The sequence below is a fragment of the Anabrus simplex genome, chromosome 1 (assembly GCF_040414725.1).
Source record: "Anabrus simplex isolate iqAnaSimp1 chromosome 1, ASM4041472v1, whole genome shotgun sequence".
NCBI lineage: Eukaryota > Metazoa > Arthropoda > Insecta > Orthoptera > Tettigoniidae > Anabrus > Anabrus simplex.
In genome coordinates this window covers 1,713,353,331-1,713,380,005 of record NC_090265.1, presented here as the reverse complement: position 1 = coordinate 1,713,380,005, position 26,675 = coordinate 1,713,353,331, and the positions used below count along the sequence as shown (strand labels likewise).

General features: G+C 37.6%; 1 protein-coding gene across 2 annotated transcripts in view; it reads right to left on the bottom strand.

Annotated features, from left to right (window-relative positions):
- MFS3 (major facilitator superfamily transporter 3) overlaps positions 1-26,675 on the bottom strand; it is a 353,439-nt gene that overhangs the window by 16,883 nt on the left and 309,881 nt on the right. For both annotated transcript variants that reach the window (XM_067138452.2, XM_067138451.2), the window contains exon 9: positions 16,898-16,983. In XM_067138452.2, coding sequence (XP_066994553.2) covers positions 16,898-16,983 — 86 coding nt within the window. The remainder of the gene's footprint in view (positions 1-16,897; positions 16,984-26,675) is intronic.

The following is a 26,675-nucleotide window of genomic DNA, read 5'->3' as shown; positions in this document are numbered from 1 at the left end:
AGACTGAGTTAAACTACATAAGAAACCTTTCAAGCTTTAAGGTCAAAATGGTAAACCGCTTAATTCATAAAATCAAGAACAAGTTATCCACAAATCTTATACCTGACAAACCTAAAAGAACTGAATACGCTACTTTCACATATAGTAGTCCAGTTGTCCACCAAATTGCTAACACTTTCAACAAATGTAATATGAACATAGCCTTTAGAACAATCAACACAACTCAAAACATATTCTTCAAATATAATAAAAGTACTAATAATAACAATAGGTATTCAGTTTCAGGAGCCTACAGATTAACATGTTCTCAATGCGGAATTTTGTATGTTGGACAGACTGGACGAAGCTTCTACATAAGGTACATGGAACACTTCAATGCAGAAAAACACAATAAATGTTCAGCAATGAGTATGCATATGAAGGAAACTAGTCACCCTTTCACTTCTATTGAAAAGGATCTCACAATAATCAGGAATACAAGCAGAGGTAAACTCTTCAATGAATTAGAGAATATGTATATTTTTCTGGACAAGACATATAATAAAGATCGAAATATTAATGACGACACGGAATTCAGAAGTCCCCTATATACTTTAATGCCTAAATTATTAAAAACGGTCAACCCAAACCATAAGAGAGTCCTACAAGTATTTAAATCCTTTAAATTAAAAACTACCTTATCTCACCAAATACTAATCCTACACTTGCTCCTCCAAACAACTCCCACTTCCACATCAACATCGGCATGTAATGCTCCACCTACCTCTGCTTCCCCTCAGCATTCCCCACCACCTCTACCGCATCGATACAACACTAGAAGTAGGAACTCCAAACAGACTAACGCTGCTTACACATTAAGACAGAGAAAGTTTACAGTGAATGAGCCGTTTTACATAGAAATAACTCTTAGGAATTCACACACCGTCAAGCTCGTTTTTTGTTTCATTACAGAGTAACCATGTTCTTTTCCTTGAATGTCTACAACTTCAAGAGGGACCACATTTTCATAAGACTGTCATATAAACCCATCAAATACTCTGATAAATTTGTCTCAGCAGCGACTTTAACCAATGCATCAATGTCTTCTTGCATTAGTCATCATACGATGATTTTTGTTTACTCAACATGATAATTTTAATCCATTCACCTTCTTTTTGGCCATATATTCTTAGCTCCTGTATTGTTCATAAAAAACAGAATTCAGCCTCAGCTTTTGTGTTTTGTCATAACATTCTTGTCTACTGAAGTCTTGGGTTCAATAATCCGATCCCAAGCGATGCGTATGTTCAAACATTTTACAAAGAGGATCCATTTCCATGTCAGACATGTATTAATTTTAGAATTAATATGACACAAAATTCTTTTCTTTTTAGATGAACATTTTAAATTGTTTAAAGTAATTTTAGCATGTGTTTTATATGTTATGTCTCAATATCTTTATTTTGTATAATAATGATTCCACAGTGTCAATACCTTTAAGAAATCAACAATTCAATTGTTATAAGTGATATTGTCCACAAACCAAAGCTTGTTTTAAGATTAAATAAGGCTGATGATGCCCAATAACGGAAGGGTGAAACATCTCCCCTTAAATCTGGTAATTTCTATATGCATTTAACTACAGAACCATGGGATTAATTGTATTGAATAGGTGGGGAAATGAAATACTCCTTTCGTATACTTAGTGAAACATGCACATTATACGAGTAAAGGAGTGGAATCAGAGGTAAGGCTTTTTGCGGATGATGTTATTCTCTATAGAGTGATAAATAAGTTACAAGGTTGTGAGCAACTGCAGCATGACCTCGAAAATGTTGTGAGATGGACAGCAGGCCATAATGGTATGTTGATAAATGGGGTTAAAAGTCAGGTTGTGAGTTTCACAAATTGGAAAAGTCCTCTCAGTTTCAATTACTGCATTGATGGTGTGAAAGTTCCTTTTGGGGATCATTGTAAGTAACTAGGTGTTAATATAAGGAAAGATCTTCATTGGGGTAATCACATAAATGGGATTGTAAATACAGGGTACAGATCTCTGCACATGGTTATGAGGGTGTTTAGGGGTTGTAGTAAGGATGTAAAGGAGAGGGCATATAAGTCTCTTGTAAGACCCCAACTAGAGTATGGTTCCAGTGTATGGGACCCTCACCAGGATTACCTGATTCAAGAACTGGAAAACATCCAAAGAAAAGCAGCTCGATATGTTCTGGGTGATTTCCGACAAAGGAGTAGCGTTACAAAAATGTTGCAAAGTATGGGTTGGGAAGAACTGAGAGAAAGAAGAAGAGCTGCTCGACTAAGTGGTATGTTCCGAGCTGTCAGTGGAGAGATGGCATGGAATGACATTAGTAGACGAATTTGAGTGGCGTTTATAAAAGTAGGAAAGATCACAATATGAAGATAAAGTTGGAATTCAAGAGGACAAACTGGGGCAAATATTCATTTATAGGAAGGGGAGTTAAGGATTGGAATAACTTACCAGGACGGACGGACGGACGGACGGACGTACGTACGTATGTATGTATGTTGCCCTTGTTAATACCACCAGAAGGGGATTACAAGTTGAAGATTGGAAAAGCCTTCTCTCAAAATGCAGTCTTAGACCAAAGAAGGAAAGAAAGACAGAATACCCAAAAATCAACCCAAGCAATGGCTCCATTTAAGGTGGTGATTGTGGTGGTGGTGATTTTTGTTTTAAGGGAAAGTACAATTAGGTAATCATCCTTTCTGAACAAATTAGTGGGAAAAAAGTAAAATAAAACAAAATTATTTATTCAATGAAGGAATTTGGAAATGAAGTAGAAAATAAAACAAAAAATTATTGAATTAGGTCAAAAAATTAGTAATAAATCAAAAGGGAACATGCGTTTCCTCCATAGCGGTGCACTTGTAATTTAGATACTGTTGATTAATCCACTGTCGTGGATTAAGTGGATGGCGAGATCAGCGGTAGTTGCGTCCTTGGCTGATATGCATCTAGTGTTTCCTGCAGGCCGAGGCTCCATCTTAGGACAGAGAAATTGGTGCACCCTGTGAGGATGTGGGCCATGCTGAAATCGGCACCACAAGAACACATTGGGTTCTTCCTTATTTAGGAGATTAGAGTGCATAGATCATCCATGACCTATCCTCAGCCTACACAATACCATGGCCTCTCTCTGTGAAGGCCGGAAAGAGGACCACCACACGGTGATTGTCTTCTAAATTGCTCTCAGTTTGTTGGGAGTTCGGATAGCTACCCACTCGGTTCCATTTAAGCTGATGGAGAGACCTTAATGAAGACCGTAAGCTTCAGGTATTTAGAATCTCCCTTACAGACTGACGGTGGGATAGGTGATGAAGTGTGAAGTAGGATGAAGGCAGCATGGATGAGAAGGAGGGAAGTCACAGTTGTGCTCTGAAACAGAAGGATGCTACTATGTCTCAAGTCCAAAATAAACCACATGATAGTACGCCTTGTCGCTTTATATGGTGTTGAATGTCAACCAACTGACAAAGCTGCTGAGTGCCAATTACACACCGTGGAAATGCATATGCTCTGTTGGTTGATCGGAATGGGAATCACTCTCCTGCATTATATCAGAAATGACACCATTAACCAGCAAATGGGCATTGCACCCATCAGATGGCTTTTTGCGGATGATGTTATTCTGCATAGAGTAATAAATAAGTTACAAGATTGTGAGCAACTGCAAAATGAACTCGATAATGTTGCCATTGATGCTTTCATGGCCCATACTTATAGACATGATATAGGCTTTTGGGTTTACGCCGTGTCAAGAAATTAAAGTGAAATTCTTTACATTTCGCAGAGAACTGTGCTCTGCATCATCAGAAGAAACTCTCAACTGTCCTCGAGAAAGGCTTTGAATTTAGATGTTATAATAGAGGCGGAAATGGTATATTCGTTCATCACCAAATGGCTCTCAGGATGTGGTACAACGCTAGCGTTCGAAGCAGAACAGGGAATCCTCAATGGCGGGCAACCAGGTATTACTTAATTGATAGTTAGTGTCCCTCCTTAAATTGTTAGGACTGCAACGTACTTCCAAAGCTTCCCGTATAATCCTGGCCCGGCAGTGTCTATTGTGGGTAAGAGCTCGAGCATCTTGGAACATGACATCATGACCCGACAATAGAGCGTGCTCAGCTATTGCTGATTTGTCTGGCTGGTTGAGACGAATATTACGTTCATGTTCCTTGATACAAGTACCAATGGACCGGCATGTTTGGTCAATGTATACCTTACTGCAAATACAGGGAATTTCATATACCCCAGGATGTAACAGTGGAGACAATTTGTCCTTGGTTTTACCCAGAGTGTGAGCAATTTTAGTGACAGTGCCAAACACTGTTTTTATATTGAGTTTGCGGAGGACCTTGGCAATTCGATCTGTGGTGTTATGAATGTAAGGCAGGTAGGCAGTTCCCTTCACTTCTTCCTTCTGTGAGCTTTGCTGGGTCATTTCTCCAGGATGCAGGGCTCTATGAATCTGCAAATCGCTGTAACCATTACCCTTGAACATAACTCAATAATGTTGTGAGATAGACATTAGGGAATGGTATGATGATAAACAGGGTTAAACATCAGGTTGTGAGTTTCACAAACAGGAAAAGTCCTCTCAGCTTTAATTACTGTGCTGATGGGGTGAAAGTTCCTTCAGGGATCATTGTAAGTACCTGGGTGTTATGTAAGGAAAGAACTTCACTGGGGTAATCACATAAATGGGATTGTAAATAAAGGGTACAGATCTCTGCTCATGGTTATGAGGGTATTTAGGGGCTGTAGAAAGGATGTAAAGAAGACGGCATATAAGTCTCTGGTAAGAACGCACCTAGAGTATGGTTCCAGTGTATGGGACCCTCACCAGGATTACTTGATTCAAGAACTGGAAAAAATCTAAAGAAAAGCAGCTTGATTTGTTCTGGATTATTTCTGACAAAAGCACAGAGTTACAGAAATGTTGCAAAGTTTGAGCTGGGAAGACTTGGGAGAAAGGAGATGACCTGCTCGCCCTAAGTGTTATGTTATAAATTCTTGTTTTTATATCTACCTTATTCAATTACATAAAATGTAATGAATAAAATGTATTGAATAATGTGGATATAAAAACAATAATTTGTAACACTTCAGGAAAGCGTACGACTCGGTTGATCGACAGTCTCTCTTCGTTATTCTTGAGGAACTGGGGCTTGATTCCAAGACCCTCAACCTCATCAAGGCAACACTCACTGACACTATCTCCAAAGTTAAATTCACGGGGGAGATCTCTGAACCATTCCTGATTAAAACTGGCGTCCGACAAGGTGACGGCTTATCTCCGCTTCTTTTCAACCTCGTCCTAGACAAAGTCATCTGCGAGTGGGAAAAGGTATTGAAAGACATGGGATACTGGCGCCCCATACGACTAGGATGACCCCAAGACGGTATTGAGATATCATGCCTCGCTTTTGCAGATGACCTGGCCATACTTACAGATGATGTATTCACAGCCGTTAAACAAATTGAAACCCTTAGCGAATGTGCTGGAAAGGTTGGCCTACAAATTTCCTTTGAAAAGACCAAGTTCTTCTGCTCAAAACTTGACATCCAAACTTTGAACACGACACATGGGCAAATCAACCGAGTACCACACTTCAAGTACTTGGGAGAAATACTTGAACCAACGGGAGGCGAGAAGGTTGCTCAGAAAATTCGCCTACAAAAATTTCGGAAAGTCTACGGTAGGGTTCACAACATATATAATAAAAAGTGCTTGTCCCGCCATGCAAAGATCAGACACTATAATACAGTAATAAAGCCCGAAGTCTTATATGCCAGTGAGACCCTTACACTAAACGGGAAAGGTGACCTAGAAAATATTTTAAAAGAAGAAAGGAGAATCCTGAGGAAAATTCTCGGCCCCCGAAAAACAGAAGATGGATATAGACTGAGGTTACGCAGAGAGACAGAAGAGCATTCCAACATTGCAGCAGACATCCGTAAAAGATGTCTGAAATTCTATGGGCACGTCCACAGATTGCCGGCAAGTAGACTGACACACAAGATTCTCACCTACATAGAACATCTAAAAAATATTTCATGGGTACTAGAAGTGAAGAAGGATCTGGAAAAAGCCCAGATAAACCCAAATGACACCGCGGACAGAAACCTTTATAGGAAAAAAAATTAATGGATGGAAAGTGCAACCAGAGAACGAAGTGAAAAAGAAGACTGGAGCAAAGTGGACAGAAGAACGAAAAAGGATCCACGGAGAAAGGATGAGAGCTGTTTGGCAACTCAGAAAACAGAATCGTTAGAGCTTTGCGTGATCCATTGGGTCCATATGCACATAATAATAATAATAATAATAATAATTTGTAACTATCAGTAGTAAATTCAATAGGGCAAAAACATGAAATTGGTCTTATGCAATAAGTGGTATGTTCCTAACTGTCAGTGGAGAGATGATGTGGAATGACATAAGTAGACGAATAAGTTCAAGTCAAAGGTGTCTTTAAAAGTAGGAAAGATCACAATCTATATACCTAATATAAAAGAACATGTCCTGACTGACAAACTGACTGACACATTCATCATCGCCGAACCAAAACTACTGGCCATAAAGAAATAAAATTTTGAGGATACGTTTATATTACAATGTAGGTGCTCGCTAAGGGAGGGTTTTTGGATATTCCCTTGCTAAGGGGGTGAAAAGGGGGGGGGGTGAATTTTTAAAATGAGTGTATCTATATCACAAAACTTTAAAAGTTTACAGATGTAAAAGTTGGTATTTAGAATCTCCTTTAAAAATAAGAAAACAAGTATTTTTTTGTTATTGGAAAATCCCACTAGGAGGGGTGAAAAGGGGATTGAATGCCTTTAATAAGGATACTTATATCTCAGATACTGAAGATATAACAGACCTGAAAATTGGTATTTGGAATCTCCTTTAAAAATATAGAAACACATTTTTCTTTTGTGGATAATCCAATTAATGGGGATTTAATAGGAGTGACAAATGGGGTGAATTTTTAGAAGACTATATCTGCAGTACATCTCAGAAATGTAAAATGTTACAGACGTAAAAATTTGTATTTGGAATCTTGTGTAAAATTAACGAAACATAGGTGATTTGTTTTTGGAAACTCCACTTAAGGGGAACTAAAAAGGGATTGAAATTTTCAAATGAGCATGTCTACAGTATATCTCGAAAACTTAACATGTTACAGAAGTGAGAAATGGTACTTTTTATCTCTATTAGAAATAAAGAAACATGATTTTTTTGTTTTTGGGAAAACCACTTAAGTGGGGGGTAAAAATGACTGAAAATGGGGTTGAATTCTTTTTATTAGAATACTGATATCTCAGAAACTGAAGATGTTACAGACTTGAAGTTTGGTATTTAGAATCTCCTTTAAAAATAAAGAAATACGTATTTTTTTTTTCGGAAATCCACTTGAAGTGCGGGGGTGGGGGTAGGGGGAGAATTGAAAAATTAGTTGAATTACTATCATCGCAAAAACGAAAGATGCTGCAGACGTGAACATTGGTATTTGGAATCTGGTTTAAAAGTAAAGAAACACATATTCATTTGATTTTGTAAAATCCAATGAAGAGGGAAGGGGGGTGAAAGAATTGAAAAATTAATTGAATTAATTGTATTGTATTGTATTGTATTGTATTGTATTTTATTTTATTTCGTCCAACTGATCATACAATGATATGGGACACGTCAATAATCATATTTGCAGTAACAAAGGATAAAACAGTAATATACATGCCATGATAAATAAAGAGAAATATACAATGTGGTAAAGAGGCACAGATTTAAAAAAAAAAAAAGTGATACATAAGTTAATTTTCAAGAGCTAAGTATTCTTCAATAGAATAAAAACAATGGTTAGAAACATTTTTGAATAATTCTTTCTTAAATTTTGAACATGGTTTTATCTGGTTAATGTAGTCTGGTAATTTATTAAATAAATGTACTCCTGCATAACTCAAACTTGATTCATATAGCTTAGTTTTGTGTGGTTCTATGTGCAGACTGTGTTTATTTCTAGTATTATACTTATGTACATCAGAGTTTATGGTGTAGCTGTTTACATTCTCCTTCATATATACAAGTGTATGGAAGATATAAAGGCTAGGCAATGGTAAAATAAAATAAAGTTTAAAGTATTTCTTGCAGCTTGTCCTCCTGCCAACACCGGCCATTCCTCTAATTATTTTCTTTTGTAACTTAAAGATGACTTTGCTATATCGTGAATTCCCCCAGTAAATGATTCCATAGGTTAGTATGGGATGGACATATGTATGAGGATACTTACATCTAATAAAAATTAAAGTTGTTACAGACGTACGTGATGAGGGGTATTTGGATCTCATTTAAATACAAAGAAAAATGCATTTTTGGGGAGAAAATCATCTTGGGGGTGGGGATGAAAAGGAGTTGATTTCCTTTCATGAGGGCAGTCATGATATTTGGTATTTAGAAGATCCTTTACTAATAAAGAAACAAGTAATTTTTTCCAGAAAATTCACTTAAAGTGGGAGTGTGAAAGAATGTAAAAAAATGAATTCTTTTTTTGGGGGGTATACTTATATCTCAAAACTGAAGGTAACAGATGTGAATACTGGTATTTGGAATCTTCCTTAAACATAAAGAAACATGCCTTCTTTTTTGTGGTGGGGTGAATCAACATAACGGCGGTGGGGTGAAAAAGTAGTTGAGACCTATCAATTATACTGTTCATAATATACTTGATTCTGATCATAAACAGATCATTTTTAATCTTCCCTGGGTTTGTTTTCAAGAGCATCTTGTCCTTTGGAGACCTTAATGTTAGATTACAGTGGATTCTCCTGGCATATATGGCCGAAAAAAAAATTTAAACACATTTGAAATAAACAATAAGAGTGATATTGACCGTGCATTGTTCACCTCTATAATAAGGTCAATAATGCATGGAAGTATATAATTTGTATCGCCAGAAATCCCATGCACTTGCCTACGTGCGACATAGATGCTGGTCACATTGTCAGCAATGACAATAGCAACAGATGTAATTTAGCGCCAAGTAGCGGTCTTGCATCTTGCTATGGGGTCCAGAACAATAATAATAATAATAATAATAATAATAATAATAATAATAATAATAATAACAATAATAATGTTCTGGACCATCGTCAAAATGTGCGGACCATGCTGGAAACGGGTCCTGGCCGGGCAATGACTATGAATGCAGTCCGGCTGAGGGTTCAGTACCGCCAAGGCACCCAAGACGACATCATGCCAGATCTCCTCAAGGATTTGATCCATATTAAAAATGCTTACAGAAAAAATGGCAAAGATTTAGGGACCCAACTGACCGGGCGGAATACTTGGAGCTAGCCCGGGAAGTACGAAATTGATTGCTGGAAGGAAAGATTGAAAAATGGGAGGAGCTTTGCCATCAGATCGCAAATGTTGGCAGATTATATATAAAATGTTAAGCATTCAATTATAAAGGCAGAGGGAAACCATGGAAGAGATAAGAGAACAATGGTTGCAGCGACAAGCCAAAGCCTTTAGATAATGATGATGATAATATAAATTTCAGTATAATTCCGTAGCAAAGCACAGGTATCTTGCTAGTTTTAGATATAAAGTCGTTTGATTTGACTTTTTGCAAGCTTAGGCATTATTCTAAGAGTGGAACATTCGGGGACATGAACCACATCATCCAAGGATCAACATTAATCAACAAATTTGAGTAAAATTTTATAATGTAACCTATCAGTCTTTCATAGAATACAGTACAATCTTTCTTCTAGAAGTAATATTTTCTGTTAGTTAACATTATTTAGTAGTTATTTTCCATCTTAAAATTTCAGCTTGATAACATCTATAAACTCACAGTTGTCAGGTGTAGAGAAGCCCTTGTTGGTGTCAATACTGAGTTCATTTGCAAGAAACCACATTTAGAAAAAAGAGAGAGGGAGAAAGGAAATGAAAATGAGGGTATCAACGTGGCTTTTGGGTATTTCTCTGAAGGAACTGAAGATACAAGAAAAAGAACTTGAGTGGCTAGTAATAGTGAAGTTGAGGTGGATCGGCCATATCATGTGAAGATGTGAGGAAAACATGGAGGATGCCAGTGGAAGACAGAGGATAAGGTGCGCATACCTGCCAACTTTCCCGATTTAGACAAGAGACTCCTGATTTTGGGTAGTTTTCCCCGCCTCCCGACTACTCTATTATTTCTCCCAATTTTAGCTTATTTTTGGTGAACTTCAAACATTTAAATCCTGCTATTTCAGCTTTGTACACCAATGGCCGGAAGTCCTTTACTCTTTGACTACTTTCCAATGAAATATTGACATTTATTAATAAGAGAAACACGCGCGAATGTGTGATGTTTACTGAAACCTCTATACCGCGACGCGTACATCGATTATCTTGATTTATCAGTTTTATTTTCCGTATTGACAGTTATTGTATATTATAGACAAGAAAGTTCCACCTTTTCAATACAAATATATTTATATAAAAATTCAATCTACAGTACCGGTTTTGACCTTTTTACATACGGTCATCCTCAGCTGTACACTATTACCTTCACATAAGTCAAGTTTTGTTGATTTGCCTTGTCCATTATAAAAGTCATGATATAGAGTATGTCTTACATTCTAATTGGGCATACTTAAAGTTAAAATTGACTCTATATACAATCTAAAATAACTGTGGGTGAATCTTTTTAGGCCTAAAAATCATATAGGTGAATTATTATTAAATATACAGGTACATTATCGTTTTAAAATATGTGGTACATGTTGGATAGCATGTTAAAATATACAGTTCATGTTAAAATCCGTTGCAATAAATAGGAACACTGTTAAATTGAGTTTGGCGTCTTGCATTCATTGAATTTTCTTGTTTATCCAGTATGAATGGAGAATGTCTGTATTTCATTCGTGAGCGGTGTTCTTATTTTAGTCCTACCATAAATTATGCTTATTCATTAGTTTGATTGATGGACTTCTTCAATTGTTGATAACAAGTTTGATGTATGGCCAGCGGTAGTTATGTGCAGCTGTGGTCAAATATTGCCAGAAGTGTTGCATCTAGTATATTTTTCAGTAAGTGTCAAATGAAGAATGGTGGGTCTTTTCTGGTCTATAGTTGCTAATATGTGTCTGTAAGAAATGAAAGGTAGAATTAAGAATTTATGATCTGAAGAATGCTTGTTTGTGTGTGTGTTTCCAGTAGAATACTTACTATTGCTGCTGTGGTTGGGATGTGCTAGCTTTGGCTGCCTGGCGTGTACTGTATCATGTTCTTTTGGTGCTAGTGTCCGCTGCTGCAAGGGGAATGGAGGGGTGGGTGGGGAGAGTTGTTGTCGTAGGAGTAGGGGTGGAGTTAGGCGTATCAATTTTCTGCACAATGGCGCGTGTTGAACGTTGTTTGTTGATTATTTTAAGCTAATCGTTTTTTTAAGGCGGGGATGGCTTTATTGAATATGGTGTTGTCTATAACATGCGTACATCGATTGTCAATCTCTCATTCTCGCATGCTACGTTCATATTCATTCGCATCAATCTAGTCGATTCTAGAGACTAGTTGCTAGATTTGAAGTCTTTAATTTAGTGACAGAATTTCAAAGATAGCGACTAGTGACTTTTCTAAAGATTTTAGGAGCCATTTGGAGGCAAATCTGGAGAATTTTAATTTATTACTTGACTAGCTGTTACCTGCGCTTCGCTCGCATGGATTTCATAATTTGATAACAGTAATCGTTTCTCGGTACTGCACTAAGACATCATCTGAAAATCCCTATTTTTTTTTTTTTTTTTTTTTAATTTTTTTTGCTAGTTGCCTTATGTTGCACCAACACAAATAGGTCTTATGGCGACGATAATCCCTAAAGTAGGAGTCTGTAACATCTTCAGTTTTTGAGATATATGTATCAGAATTCAACTCCTCTTTCACTTCTTTTCTCCCTCCTTTAAGTGGATTATCCGAAAACAAAAATACGTGTTTCTTTTCTTTTAAAGGAGATTCCAAATACCACTTTTTGGTACATGTTACATTTTTGAGATATAATACTCATTTTAAAAATGTACCCAATTTTAAAAAAATTTCCATACCTTAAGTGGATTTTACAAAAACAAAAAGTATGGGTTTATTTTAAAGGAGATTCTAAATACCAATGTTTATGTCTGTAACATGTTACGTTTTTGAGATACTCTTTTTTAAAATTCACCCCATTTTCACTTCTTTTAATCCCTCTTAAGTGGATTTTCCAAAAACAAAAAAATGCACATTTCTTCATTTTTAAAGGAGATTAAAAATACCAATTTTCACATTTGTAACATTTTAAGTTTTTGAGATATGTGTATCCTCATTAAAAGAACTGAACCCATTTTCAGTCCTTTTCACCCCCTTAAATAGATTTTCCAAAAACAATTAAAAAAAGTAGTTACTTTACTTTTAAAGGAGGTACCAAATACCAATTTTCACATCCATAACTTTTTCTGTTTTTGAGATACAAGTATCCCCATTAAAAGATTCAACCACTTCTTCAGTCCTTTTCACCCCCCACCACTTAAGTGAATTTTCCAAAAAAAAAAATATGTGTTTGATTAAAAAGATGATTTCAAATAGCAGTTTTTACGTCTATAAGTTTTTGAGATATACTAATTTCAAGAACTCAACCAATGTTCACTTCTTTTAACCCCCTAAGTGGATTCTTTGAAGACAAAAAAATGTGTGCTGCTTTATTTTTAAAAGAAATTCCAAATTCCAATGTTCACATCGTTTTAAAAATTCACCCCCATTTCCACTTCTTTTTAACACCCCCCCCCCCCTCCCCGCTTTTGTGTGGATTTTCAGAAAACATACATGTTTCTTTATTTTTAAAGGAGTTCCATGTACCATATTTCACGTCTGTAACATCTTCAGTTTTTGAGATATAAGTATCCTCATAAAAAGGATTTAACCCCTTTTTCACTTATTATGACCCCTTAAGTGGATTTTATGAAAACAAAAAAAATTGTTTGTTTTTAATGGAGATTCCAAATACCAATTTTGACCTTTAAACTGTTAAGTTTTTGAGATATAGATATACTGATTTTAAAAATTCTCCCCCCCCTCTTTTCCTCTTCTTAGCGATTGAATATCCAAAAATCCTTCCTTTCGAGGACCTACAATGCAATATAAATGCATCCTCAAAATTTAATTTCTTTATGTTCAGTGGTTTTGGCTCGGCAATAATGAATCAGTCAGTCAGGGCATGTTATTTTATATATATAGATAAGTAGCATTAGGCTTCGCATAATCGCGTGGCCACGTAATGCAATATATTAATCTATGCATTTGCTAAGTAATGGCATCTAAGTGCATGAGTGATTCACATGTGTGGAGCAAGAGTTTATACTATTTTCAGAAGGCTTATTAGAGACTGATCGTCTCTCTTACATACTTCCTGTGAGGGAATAGAGCTGTGTAATTTTTAGCCTTGTAGCATTAGTCAGGTTTTGAGACAATAAGTCTTATAGTGTATATACCATTGTACTCCTGTATTGTTTGAAGTTGTAGTGGCACTGTTTTTAATTGTTATTAGAAGTGTTATTGAATTTAATGTGTGATTATGGGGAAGCCGCCATATGTACAAAGCTAAGGAATCGGACCGAGTGAGTTGGTGTCATGCGGTTAGGGTCACGCTGCTGTTAGCTTGCATTCCAGAAGTAATGGTTTGAACTCCACAGGCGACAGCCCTGAAGATGGTTTTCCATGGTTTCCCATTTTCACACCAGACAAATGTTATTGCTCTAACTTAATTAAGGCTATAGCTACTCCCTTTCCACTCCCAGCCCTTTCCTATCCCATTGTCATCATAAGACCTATTTGTGTTGGTGCGAGGTAAAGCTAATTGTACAATGTCAAGACAAGGACAATTTTAAAGCATGTGTGCACCCGGTGGCTTTCTGTGGGCAAATGTTTATCCAGGTTGTTGGAACAGTGGCAGCCTTCTCAACTATGAAGTGAAGTCTGGTAAGACAGGTCAGCTTAGAAGTCTCGAAACTTAACATATTCCAAAGATGAAACAAATATCAGTAGAGGGTGCTGCCCCTTCAAGGAAAAGAACCAATGAATCACCAGGCCCATGTACTTCTTCACCCAAAACAACTAAACAGGATTCCTTCATTAAGTGCAGTCTGTCTCATGAAGAAAGGATTTTTATGTTCCTGTCATAAGCCTTAATCCCTCTTTTTATCAATTATATAGTACCTACATTTGATAAATCAAATTTAATTTTGCAGTCAAGTGTACCTCAAATCCATTTACTGCAAGATCTGATGCTGGACACATTAAGGAATTTGATATCAAAATTTGTACAACCTTCAATGGTTAAATCCTCCTCTCTTTTGGAACTCAGTTACCACAGCAGGGGAAACCAGAAGAATGATTGTGAACTTGGTCATTGGTAGTTGCACTTCCCAATTCGTAAAGCATCTGAAGCATGGCGAGAAGGAAGAATGTTTCTCATCAGTTCGAACATACTTCACTGATAGATTAGTTCGTGTTATTCTTGGTATTTTAACAATCTCTCACAGTAACGCTGAATGTGAGAGGATATTTAGTCAGGTGACTAAAACACGAACACAGTTCAAGTCATCTATTGGTGATGAAAACTTGGAGAGGTTGTTGACAGTAAAATCAAGGCTACAGGGCAACTGCTTTCAACAAACCTTTGATAGAGGTTTCCTCAGACAGGCAAAATCTGCTACTGCTGCTTCTTTTAATCAATGGAAATTTTCTACTGATGGACAAGTTTCTGTAAATCAGTAATATGGAAGGAAGGTAGGCCTACCATACCATACCATACCATACATGTTCTTACAAATTTTCTGTTGTTGTATACCAGTATTTTGGTATCACTGAATATGAATACGTATGAGAGTAAAATATTTGTGGATTTTGATTCCACTCAGTTTCCCTGGAAATCTATATATTAAAAAAAATTATGAAAACTAAAGTCAGTCAGTCCGACCATTCTATCCGGTTGAGTTCCTTCATTTTTCTTTTAACTGATAGATATTCACGCACAGATTTGTCATTTAAAGATAAAAATTTCATTGTTCCGTATTGAAATTATTGATGTTAAAAATTAAATAATTGAAAAGGAGGTCCAACCTATTCAATACTTAAAAGAAAGAAATGCAGTAATCACATTCCTATTTAAATGGGACCGGTTTCGACCTTAGTCCAGGTCATCATCAGCCGTAAAAACATGTACAATGTTTATGAATATTGGAGGTCAGTTTCACACTCTGATAGGCACAAAGACACGACAGCACATTCTGTCATGCACAAAGTCACTACACTATCAACTAATATACAAAGATCAAAAATAACTTGAAGTCGCAGACGAATAGATTTGTAGTAGAAAGCCGCCAGCTCCTGGTGATCAGCGCGGCACATTCAAGGTCATGCGCTGCGGTCGAACGCCAAAGTAGAGTGGAGAATGTTTTGAAGGTCCAGAATTTGTCACGGTTGCGGGAAGTTAAGTACGTATATAAAAATATACGATTTGCTGATTTGCGTTTTGGTCTAAAAACGCTCAGTGGATCAAATGCTTTCTTTTGAGGTATTAACTACTTAAATTGGTAGATTCTGAGAAAAGTTATGAGTACATTTGTCTCCATGATGAAGATCTTTGAAGGACTTTTTAACAGTTCGGCGCGTAGTGTTGCTCCAAGGAACGTTTAATTCAATTTCTTTGTGGGATGTATTTTCAAGTGTTTTGTTGACATAATATTACATTCTATTACCACAGCAGACCATGTGCTTTATCTCATTAACTCAAAACTTTGCAAATACATCCGTGAGGATAGTAAGGAACAACACCATACATTGCGGGCAGAGCCAGCGGGAAACTGCTAGTATGTGTTAATTTAAATGTGGACTTGACAACATGATGCATTGAGCTTGCTAGGATAACGCATGTATTGCACAAGACATGTAGAATAAGCAGTTTTGACCAATTGTATCTCCTGATTTTCCTGATTTTCATATCAAAATCTCCTGATTTCTTATTCTGTAAAATTGGCAGGAATGGGTGCGGAGATGTAGTTGGGAAGGACGTCATGAACAAAGGACTGACAAACAAGGACACCGAATGGAGGAAACTTGTCAAGGCAGTCGACCCCTAATGTCGGAAAAAGATGCTGAAGAAGTAGTCATGATATGCTTTTTTTTTTTTTGCTAGGGGCTTTATGTCGCATCGACACAGATAGGTCTTATGGCGATGATGGGATAGGAAAGGCCTAGGAGTTGGAAGGAAGCGGCCGTGGCCTTAATTAAGGTACAACCCCAGCATTTGCCTGGTGTGAAAATAGGAAACCACGGAAAACCATCTTCAGGGCTGCCGATAATGGGATTCGAACCTACTATCTCCCAGATGCAAGCTCACAGCCGCGCGCCTCTACGCGCACGGCCAACTTGCCCGGTATGATATGCCTTGTATTCGTTTGCAGCAAGATTTAAATAATTTTGTTTGCCTTATCCATTCTGGATTCTGTGTGTGGTTTTATAATATATTTTTCCTGAATATCAATTGTATTCAAAAGGTGGACTCCTTCTCCTTGAACCAATATGCTTGGTTTGTCGAGCACAATACTGAAGAGTTGAGCAGAGTTCAATTCGTACCAATCACTCAAGTTTGCCAACCAGGAAGTTATTCTACCAGGCCCTCTTCTGCTTTCTAACTTTTTTGTATTATTACTCAAAGAAGCCAATATTTTTTCCTGTTTCTCATAATGCATCCAAGATACTTGAGCTTTTTCTTTTAACAAGCAATAACTTTTACACTTACCATACCAAAATTTATTGTGAATGTGTTACCACAAATATAAAGTTAGTTTACTTACATCTTGCTCTGTGAGGTATCCTACTAGAACGGGCACTGTGATCCCAGGAATAGTTGCTATGCTATTGGTGATGGCCATTAAAGTACCTGAAACATATCAAATAAATATCTTTATTCCTTGTCATAAATTGTCAACACTATACTTTCAGGGATGTGTGGTTCACATAGAGCACATGTTTTGTAGTGTGCCTGAAACTGGAGCTACTTTCTTAGTAATACTTTCAATGCAATATTTGTATCAATGTGTTGGTGCAAATTGGGAGCTAGATAAAATTTACAGTCTGGACATGTTGTAATGGTGTACCATATCTTTGCTGGTAAAACTTATGAAAGAGACCCAAGCATAAATTACATTTTTGCTAAAGGTAAATGATGCAAATCTTACCTTGTATTATTTGTAGGAGAGTGAAATGTGTGCTAACATTATAAATTGTTCAACATTCTCCATACCTCTTGTGATAACTAATTCATGGAATATGGCATCGGTAGATAAATGAAACAAACCCCATGGCACTACAGCTCTAATGGGCTTTGGCCTGCAGATTACAGTGCAAAAAAATTCTCTCAGCCATTATTTTTGGCTTTCTAGATCGGGCTGCCATCTCTGTGCCAATTGTTCTGACCCTAAACCATCCCTCAGGTCGTGGTAAAAGTCCCTGACCTCACTGAGAATCGAGCCCTGGGCCTCTTGGTAAGAGGCAGACCTGCTACTCCTAGACCGCATCATTATGAGCTACTGCACAATAAAAACTAACCATAACAATTGAATTGCTAATACAGAAAGGGAACATGTTCAGTTGACAAATTTCAGGGAAATGACAAAAAAGGTTTGTATGGTACTCTACGTTAATGGAAGATTAAAAGCATATTTGAATGTTTTTACATGAATTTTTAAATGTTCATCTCAACATACATACACAGAATCATCAGTAGAAATTCTGTGACATGTTCCGTTTTGAAGCACAGTACATCTGAAAATATGGTGAATAAAAGCACTTTTAAATCTTGAGTCTTTGTTGTCAGTTATAAGTGTGAGCAATAAAACACTTTACATCCATTCATTGCTTTATAGGTTCTTATATGAATGTAGTAACATTGTCCAGCATATTGGCACAAATATCAAGATGTGGCATATTTATGACAAGTCTGATTCCCTTATGAGTAGAAGGATAGGGTGTTTTATAAAACTTATTGAGCTGGCTGAGGGGGACATCTATAACTTAGATCAGTGGACAAGTGGTCTGGTGAAAAAACTTGTGTATTTGTCAATATGGATCAAGTATGTTGGTATATGTCTGAAAGAGAAGAAGAGAGAAGAGGATCAATTACCACCTAAGGAGAAAGAGAAAGAAAGGAAATGCAAGAACAAAAATGTATGAGACTCACCCCCCCCCCCTATTTTGCAACTTAATAGGTGTCTTATGACCACAAAAGCTTGTGGCACACTGAGTGCAATGTGAGGGCAGTAGCTGAAAATAGCCTATAAAACCAGTAACAATAATTTCTTTATTTTTCACAATACTATAATAAATTCTGATTCTGAAGTTTACAAACTCAAATGCAACAACTGTGAGGCTACATATATCAGTGAGACGGGCAGAAGTTTAACAACGTGTTATTTGGAACAAGTCAGTTCAATAAAGCATGGTCAACACTCTTCCAACATAAGAGCGTTATAGCTGTTTTCAGCTTTAACCATTGTTTTAAAGGAATTGGATTTTGGCCTCTACCTATAAGCAGCTTCAGGCGTGATCAATCCTGTTTGAAGTGTTACTACTCCATGTCAACTACTATATGTGATTTCTCATACCCGACTCACGCATCTATGCAAGAATGAGATTTAATTAGTTAACAATCTCTAATTACCTTATTCATTCAAAAGAACATAATAATCATTTTTTGTTATGTATGAACATTCTTATTAACTGACTGGTAGCAATGATTTTAATTACTTCATCACCAGCTCTATGTTGTTAGAGTAAGCTAACTTCACTCATGCCCCTAAATTGCTATTCAAGAATGAAAACTGTAAAAAGCAATGATTTATTCTTAACACAGCACCGCACACAATTAACAACTGGTATAAACAAACCCACATAAACAAACATTTCACAAGGAGGTTATACAAACTTAAAAGGAGCAAAGAGAGAATGTAAAGATTGGTCACTAAGTCTTTGGAGTCGTTCTGATGTAGATGGAGCCACCACAATGTTTTTAACCTCTGGCAACATGATTCCATGTTATCCTCTGAGCCATGACAAACATTCTTATATGTTTTTACACTAGTTTTATGTATGAACATTCTGATTGACTGACTGGTAACATTCATATCCTATATGATTTCAATTATTTCACTACCAGCTCTGTATTGTACTTTATGTTTTTAACCTCTGTCAACACAAATGTTTTTTCTCTTAGCCGTGATGAACATTCTATGTTTTTTTCACACTAGTTTTAAGCCTATTTGATTTTCTATAATGTAAATGTTGAATCTTAGGGTTCCATATCTTTTAAGGATACTGGGTTAGGGGCCCTGACCTAACTTTAGGCTAAGATTTATTTTGGTTGATGATGCTTACGACAGTTAAGCAAAACATGTCCCAACTTACAACACCTGTTATAATGTTTATATCCTAAATATAAGGAAATATAAGTATTGGAAATGTGGTGTAAACTATTATTATGTTTTAATGTTCATAATTTGATGTCCAATATGGTCTACAATGAGATTTATTACTTGTAAGGATTTTCACTGTAGGATAAGAAGACTTCGAGGCTGGCAAAACATAGCATTGAACTACACTGTATTGGTTTCCTCAAATAAGAAGGAGGACTCTGCATGGCAAGCAAAATTGTAGGCAATTCTTATTTACATACATACAAACATTATCATTATACCTGTTATGCCTTTCAGCGTTCAGTCTGCAAGCCTCTGAGAATTTACTAAACGTCGCCACAATCCTCGATTTGCAACTAGTGTTGTGGCCTCATTTAGTTCTATACCTCTTATCTTTAAATCATTAGAAACTGAGTCTAACCATCGTCGTCTTGGTCTCCCTCTACTTCTCTTACCCTCCATAACAGAGTCCATTATTCTCCTAGGTAACCTATCCTCCTCCATTCACCTCACATGACCCCACCACCGAAGCCGGTTTATGCATACAGCTTCATCCATCGAGTTCATTCCTAAATTAGCCTTTATCTCCTCATTCCGAGTACCCTCCAGCCATTGTTCCCACCTGTTTGTACCAACAATCATTCTTGCTACTTTCATGTCTGTTACTTCTAACTTATGAATAAGATATCCTGAGTCCACCCAGCTTTCGCTCCCGTAAAGCAAAGTTGGTCTGAAAACAGACCGATGTAATGATAGTTTCGTCTGGGAGCCGAATTCCTTCTTACAGAATACTGTTGATCGCAACTGCGAGCTCACTGCATTAGCTTTGCTACACCTTGATTCAATCTCACTTACGATATTACCATCCTGGGAGAACACACAACCTAAATACTTGAAATTATCGACCTGTTCTAGCTTTGTATCACCAATCTGACATTCAATTCTGTTGAATTTCTTACCTACTGACATCAATTTAGTCTTTGAGTGGCTAATTTTCATACCATACTCATTGCACCTACTTTCAAGTTCCAAGATATTAGACTGCAGGCTTTCGGCACAGTCTGCCATTAAGACCAAGTCGTCAGCATAGGCCAAACTGCTTACTACATTTCCACCTAACTGAATTCCTCCCTGCCATTTTATACCTTTCAGCAGATGATCCATGTAAACTACAAACAGCAAAGGTGAAAGATTACAGCCTTGTCTAACTCCTGTAAGTACCCTGAACCAAGAACTCATTCTACCATCAATTCTCACTGAAGCCAAATTGTCAACATAAATGCCTTTGATTGATTTTAATAATCTACCTTTAATTCCATAGTCCCCCAGTATGGCGAACATCTTTTCCCTCGGTACCCTGTCATATGCTTTCTCTAGATCTACGAAACATAAACACAGCTGCCTATTCCTCTCGTAGCATTTTTCAATTACCTGGCGCATACTAAAAATCTGATCCTGACAGCCTCTCTGCGGTCTGAAACCACACTGGTTTTCATCCAACTTCCTCTCAACGATTGATCGCACCCTCCCTTCCAAGATGTCAGTGAATACTTTGCCTGGTATACTAATCAATGAGATACCTCGATAGTTGTTGCAATCCTTCCTGTTCCCTTGCTTATAGATAGGTGCAATTACTGCTTGTGTTCAATCTGAAGGTATCTTACCAACATTCCATGCTAATTTTACTACTCTATGAAGCCATTTCATCCCTGTCTTCCCGCTATACTTCACCATTTCAGGTCTAATTTCATCTATTCCTGCTGCCTTATGACAATGGAGTTTATTTACTATCCTTTCCACTTTATCAAGCATAATTTCACCAACATCATTTTCCTCCTCCCCATGAGCTTGGCTGTTTGCAACACCACCATGATGATTTCCTTTTACATTGAGAAGATGTTCAAAATATTCCCTCCACCTCTCCAGCGATTCCCTGGGATCTACTATGAGTTCACCTGAATTACTCAAAACACTGTTCATTTCCTTTTTCCCTCCCTTCCTAAGATTCTTTATTACTGTCCAGAAAGGTTTCCCTGCTGCTTGACCTAGCCTTTCCAGGTTATTACCAAAATCTTCCCATGACTTCTTTTTGGATTCAATAACTATTTGTTTTGCTCTGTTTCTTTCATCTACGTACAAAGCCCTGTCTGCCTCAGCCCTTGTTTGGAGCTATTTCTGATAAGCCTTCTTTTTACGTTTACAGGCTGCTCTCACTTCATCATTCCACCAAGATGTTCACCTTTTCCCATCTTTACACACAGTTGTTCCTAGGCATTCCCTTGCTGTTTCTACTACAGCATCCCTGTATGCCACCCATTCACTTTCTATATCCTGAACCTGCTTACTGTCTACTGTTCGAAACTTCTCACTAATCATGTCCATGTACTTCTGTCTAATTTCCTCATCCTGGAGATTTTCTACCCTTATTCGTTTGCAGACAGATTTCACTTTGTCTACCCTAGACCTAGAGATACTTAGTTCACTACAGATCAGATAGTGGTCTGTATCGTCGAAAAATCCGCGAAAAACTCGTACATTCCTAACAGATTTCCTGAATTCAAAGTCTGTTAAGATATAGTCTATTATGGATCTGGTACCCCTAGCCTCCCATGTGTAGCGGTGAATAATCTTATGCTTGAAGAATGTATTCGTAACAGCTAAAACCATACTAGCACAGAAGTCCAGCAAACGCTTCCCATTCCCATTAGCTTCCATATCTTCCCCACATTTACCAATCACCCTTTCGTATCCTTCAGTTCTATTCCCAACTCTCGCATTGAAATCGCCCATTAGCACTATTCTATCCTTGCCGTTGACCCTGACCACAATGTCACTCAATGCTTCATAAAACTTGTCAACTTCATCATCATCTGCACCCTCACATGGTGAACACACGGACACAATTCTTGTCCTAATTCCTCCCACTGACAAATCTACCCACATCATTCGCTCATTTACGTGCCTAACAGAAACTATGTTGCGTGCAATGGTATTCCTGATAAAGAGCCCTACCCCAGACTCTGCCTTTCCCTTTCTAACACACGTCAAGTACACTTTATAATCTCCTATCTCTTCCTCATTATCCCCCCTTACCCGAACATCACTTACTCCTAGCACATCCAGATGCATCCTCTTTGCTGACTCAGCCAGTTCTACCTTCTTTCTTTCATAAGCCCCATTAATATTGATAGCTCCCCATTGAATTCCATTTCGTTTGCCAAGTTGTTTCCAAGGAGTCCCTCGCCTGTCAAATGGGAGTGGGACTCCATTACTCCCATAGGTCCGGGGCTTGCTTAAAGTGTTCTGAGCTCGGTAAATTCATGAAGCAGGATGCTGCCCTACTTGCACATAGTCCAAGTGAGGATCTCTCCTTTAATGGGTTATGGACCACCGGTGAATTGTATAGTCCTAGCCGCCTGAGCACAAGGAGGGCCACGACTCAGAATATGTCCGAGATGCCCACTCCCATTCCATAGCAACTGGTACCCCGACTCTCAGGACCACTTACTAGGCCACTCAGCCGTTGCCCATGGTTCACGAACTAGGACGTGACTACAGTAACCCACAAACGTGAACCATGTTCTTATTTACTTTTTGATAAATTTGAATACAATCATTACTTTTTGAATAACACATTCCATACAGTTCAAGAACTGGAATATTAAACTCAACAAACTGCACTCTGATTTCACAATGTGACAAGATTTTAATATTTTTCCTCAAGAGAGATTATAAGATAGGTTTTATGTACAATATAAACTTCATTATGATCTGTACTGACAAACATTCACATTAATAAGAAATTAAATGAAGGTCCACCTATTCAATACTGTTTAATATGATGTCAAATCACTGTTTAATTTTTTCTTGGAACTCCCTGCTCTGTACTCCGTAAAGTGACAGGTTCAAAGTGGGATGCCCATCCTCATACGGTGAGGACAACAGCCTTAGCATTTTGTTACTCAGCGGGGGAGTATGCTAGTCCCATTTGGTATAAATCTACACATGCCGAAAAGGCCGATGTTGCCCTGAACGAAACATGCAGACATATTACAGGATGTCTGAAACCAACACCAACAGACAAACTGTACTCCCTTGCAGGAACAGCCCCTCCTGAGATCAGATGCGAAGTAGCTGCAAGTGTGGAGAGGTTAAGGGCTTCTACCAGCTCAGCCAATCCCCTACATTGACACAAACTACCACCAACTCGATTGAAGTCCAGGAACAGTTTTATGCACTCCTCATCCCCCCTAGTGAAGATATAAAGAAGACCAGACTTCTACTCTGGAATCAGAAGATCCCTTTTCATCCAGAATGCTTAAAAATTGGAGGAAAAGCTTCCCCCTGGTCATGAAGAAACCTGGACTACATGGAAGGCATTGAAAAGACTAGGAGCAGGTGTTGGAAGATCCAAGGACAGCATGAAGAAATGAGGCCTCCTGAAGGGGGATCAGACCCTATGTGAATGCCGTGTGGTACAAATGACAAACCAGTTTATTAATTGTCCTCTATGTCCCTGTTAAATGCACAGAACTTGATCTGGCACTGGCCAGTATCAGTGCTGCTAATGTGGCCAAATTCTGGGCTGATATTTTGTAAATAATTGTATAATTTTATGTAAATATTGTAACTTTGTGTATTTTATTTAATTTTGTAATATGCATCTGTAATCTATATTGTACTGCTGACATGAATAAATAATAATCACTGTTTAATTTTGTATTAATGTGAGATAGGTTTTAGACAGTGACATGAAACAGAATTGTTGTAAATTTTAATGTTTGCTTTTTATTTTGGATATTTTATGGTGAAGTCTTATGTATTTAATTTTAAGCATGTCCTTGGAGATTTTGACTGGTTTTTTTTTTTCAGTTTCACTGAAAAAGAGATTGATCTTTTCTCAAAACATGTATGACAATGATGAAATTAATTACATTAGTAATCACCAGTCCGGCTCCATGGCTAAATGTTTAGCATGCTGGCCTTTGGTCACAGGAGTCCCGGGTTTGATTCCTGGCAGGGTCGGGAATTTTAACCTTAATTGATTAATTTCTCTGGCATGGGGGCTGGGTGTGTGTGTCGTCTTCATCATCATTTCATCCTCATCACAACATGCAGGTCGCCTATGGGCGTCAAATCAAAAGACCTGGACCTGATGAGCCGAACATGTCCTCGAACACTCCTGGTACTAGAAGCCATACACCATTTCATTTATCACCGTACACTAATTGTGTAAATCAATTGTATTGAGAGGCGGAACCTTTTTAGCCCTGTTTTCTCTCAGGTTGTTAAATCAATAATGGTGTGGTAGTTTTCACACTTGTCAGCACCAGCTTTCTTCGAAATAGGTATAACAACATTCTGCTTCAAATCGGATGGCACATCTCCTCTATCATACAACTTGCACACAAAATGGAATAACCTCACCATGCTGGTTTCTCTTAAGGCAGTCAGTAATTCTGAGGATATGTCATCAAATCCCTGTGACTTGTTCTTACTTAGGTCTCTCAAATTTCTGTCGAATTCTGACCTCAAAATTGCATCTCCCATTTCATCAGCATCAGCAGCCTCTTCTTGTTCCAGAACCGTATCATCTACTTCTTTACCATGATACAACTGTTGGATATGTTCCTGCCAACTTTCTGTCTTGTCTTTTTTCCCTAGAAGTGGTTTTTCTTCCTCCAAAGGTTTGCTTCATTTTCCTGTATGCAGCATCTACCTTTCGTAGGACCATACAACCTTCAACGTCTCCTTGGATCTCTCCTTTAGCCATTCTTCCTAAGCTGTCCTGCACTTTCTATCTACTTCATTCTTTAATTGCCTATATTCTTTTCTGCCCTCCTCATTTTTCGCATTCTTGTACATTCGTCAATCAGATCTAGTATCTCCTGAGTTCTCCACTGATTCTTAGTTGATCTTTCCTTTCTTCCTAACCTTTCTTCAAAGAGCTGTTTTGATATTCTTCACAACTGTCCATTCTTCCTCTTCTGTTTTTACTTCAGCCTTTTTATTTAGTCCTTGTGCAACATGCTCCTTGAAACAATCCCTCACTCTGGTTTCCTTCATCTTGTCTAGATCCTATCTCCTTGCATTCACTCATCCATTTGTTTCTTTCTTGAATTTATTCAACTTCAGATGGCATTTCATGACCAACAAGTTGTAATCAGAGTCCACGTTTGCTCCTGGGAAAGTCTTGCAATCCAACACCTGGTTTCTGAATCTCCCCCTGATCATAATGAAGTCTACTTGATACCTTCCAGTTTCTCCAGGTCTCATCCACATATACAGCCATCGTTTGCGGTATTTGAACCAAGTGTTAGCAAGGACTGAGTTATGAGCAGTGCAGAATTCAACCAGCCAACTTCCATTTTCATTCCTTTGTCCCAATCCAAATTCTGCTACTGCATTACCTTCTCTTAATTGGCCTACCACTGAATTCTACCACTGAATTCTAGTCTCCCATCACAATTAGGTTCTCATCACCTTTTACATATTTTATTTCATATTCTCTCTCTTCATATATTCTTTCAATTTCATCATCATCCGCTGAACTAGTAGGCATCACTATTGTGGTGGGCATTGGTTTGGTGTCTATCTTCACAACAGTAGTTTGTTCACTATGCTGTTTGTAGTAGCTTACCCTCTACCCTATTTTCTTATTCATTATTAAACCAACTCCTGCATTTCCCCTGTTTGATTTTGTGTTGATAATTTGGTAGTATTTAGTGTGTAAGATGTATGAGACAGGAGAAGTCCCATCCACTTTTCAGCAGAATGTTGTTATACCTATTCCCAAGAAAGCCGGTGCTGACACAGGTGTAAAAACTATCGCACCATTAGTTTAGTATCTCATGCCTGCAAAATTTTAACATGTAATATTTACAGAAGAATGGAAAAACAAATTGAAGCTGAGTTGGGAGAAGATCAATTTGGCTTCAGAAGAAATGTAGGAACATGTGAAGCAATCCTGACTTTATGTGTGATCTTTGAGGATAGAATCAAGTAGGACAAGCCCATGTACATGACATTCGTAGAAATAGAAAAGGCATTTGATAATGTTGATTGAACCAAGCTATTTAAGACTCTGAAGGTGATTGGGATCAGATACCAAGAACGAAGAATTATCTACAATCTGTATAAAAATCAGTCTGCATTGATAAGA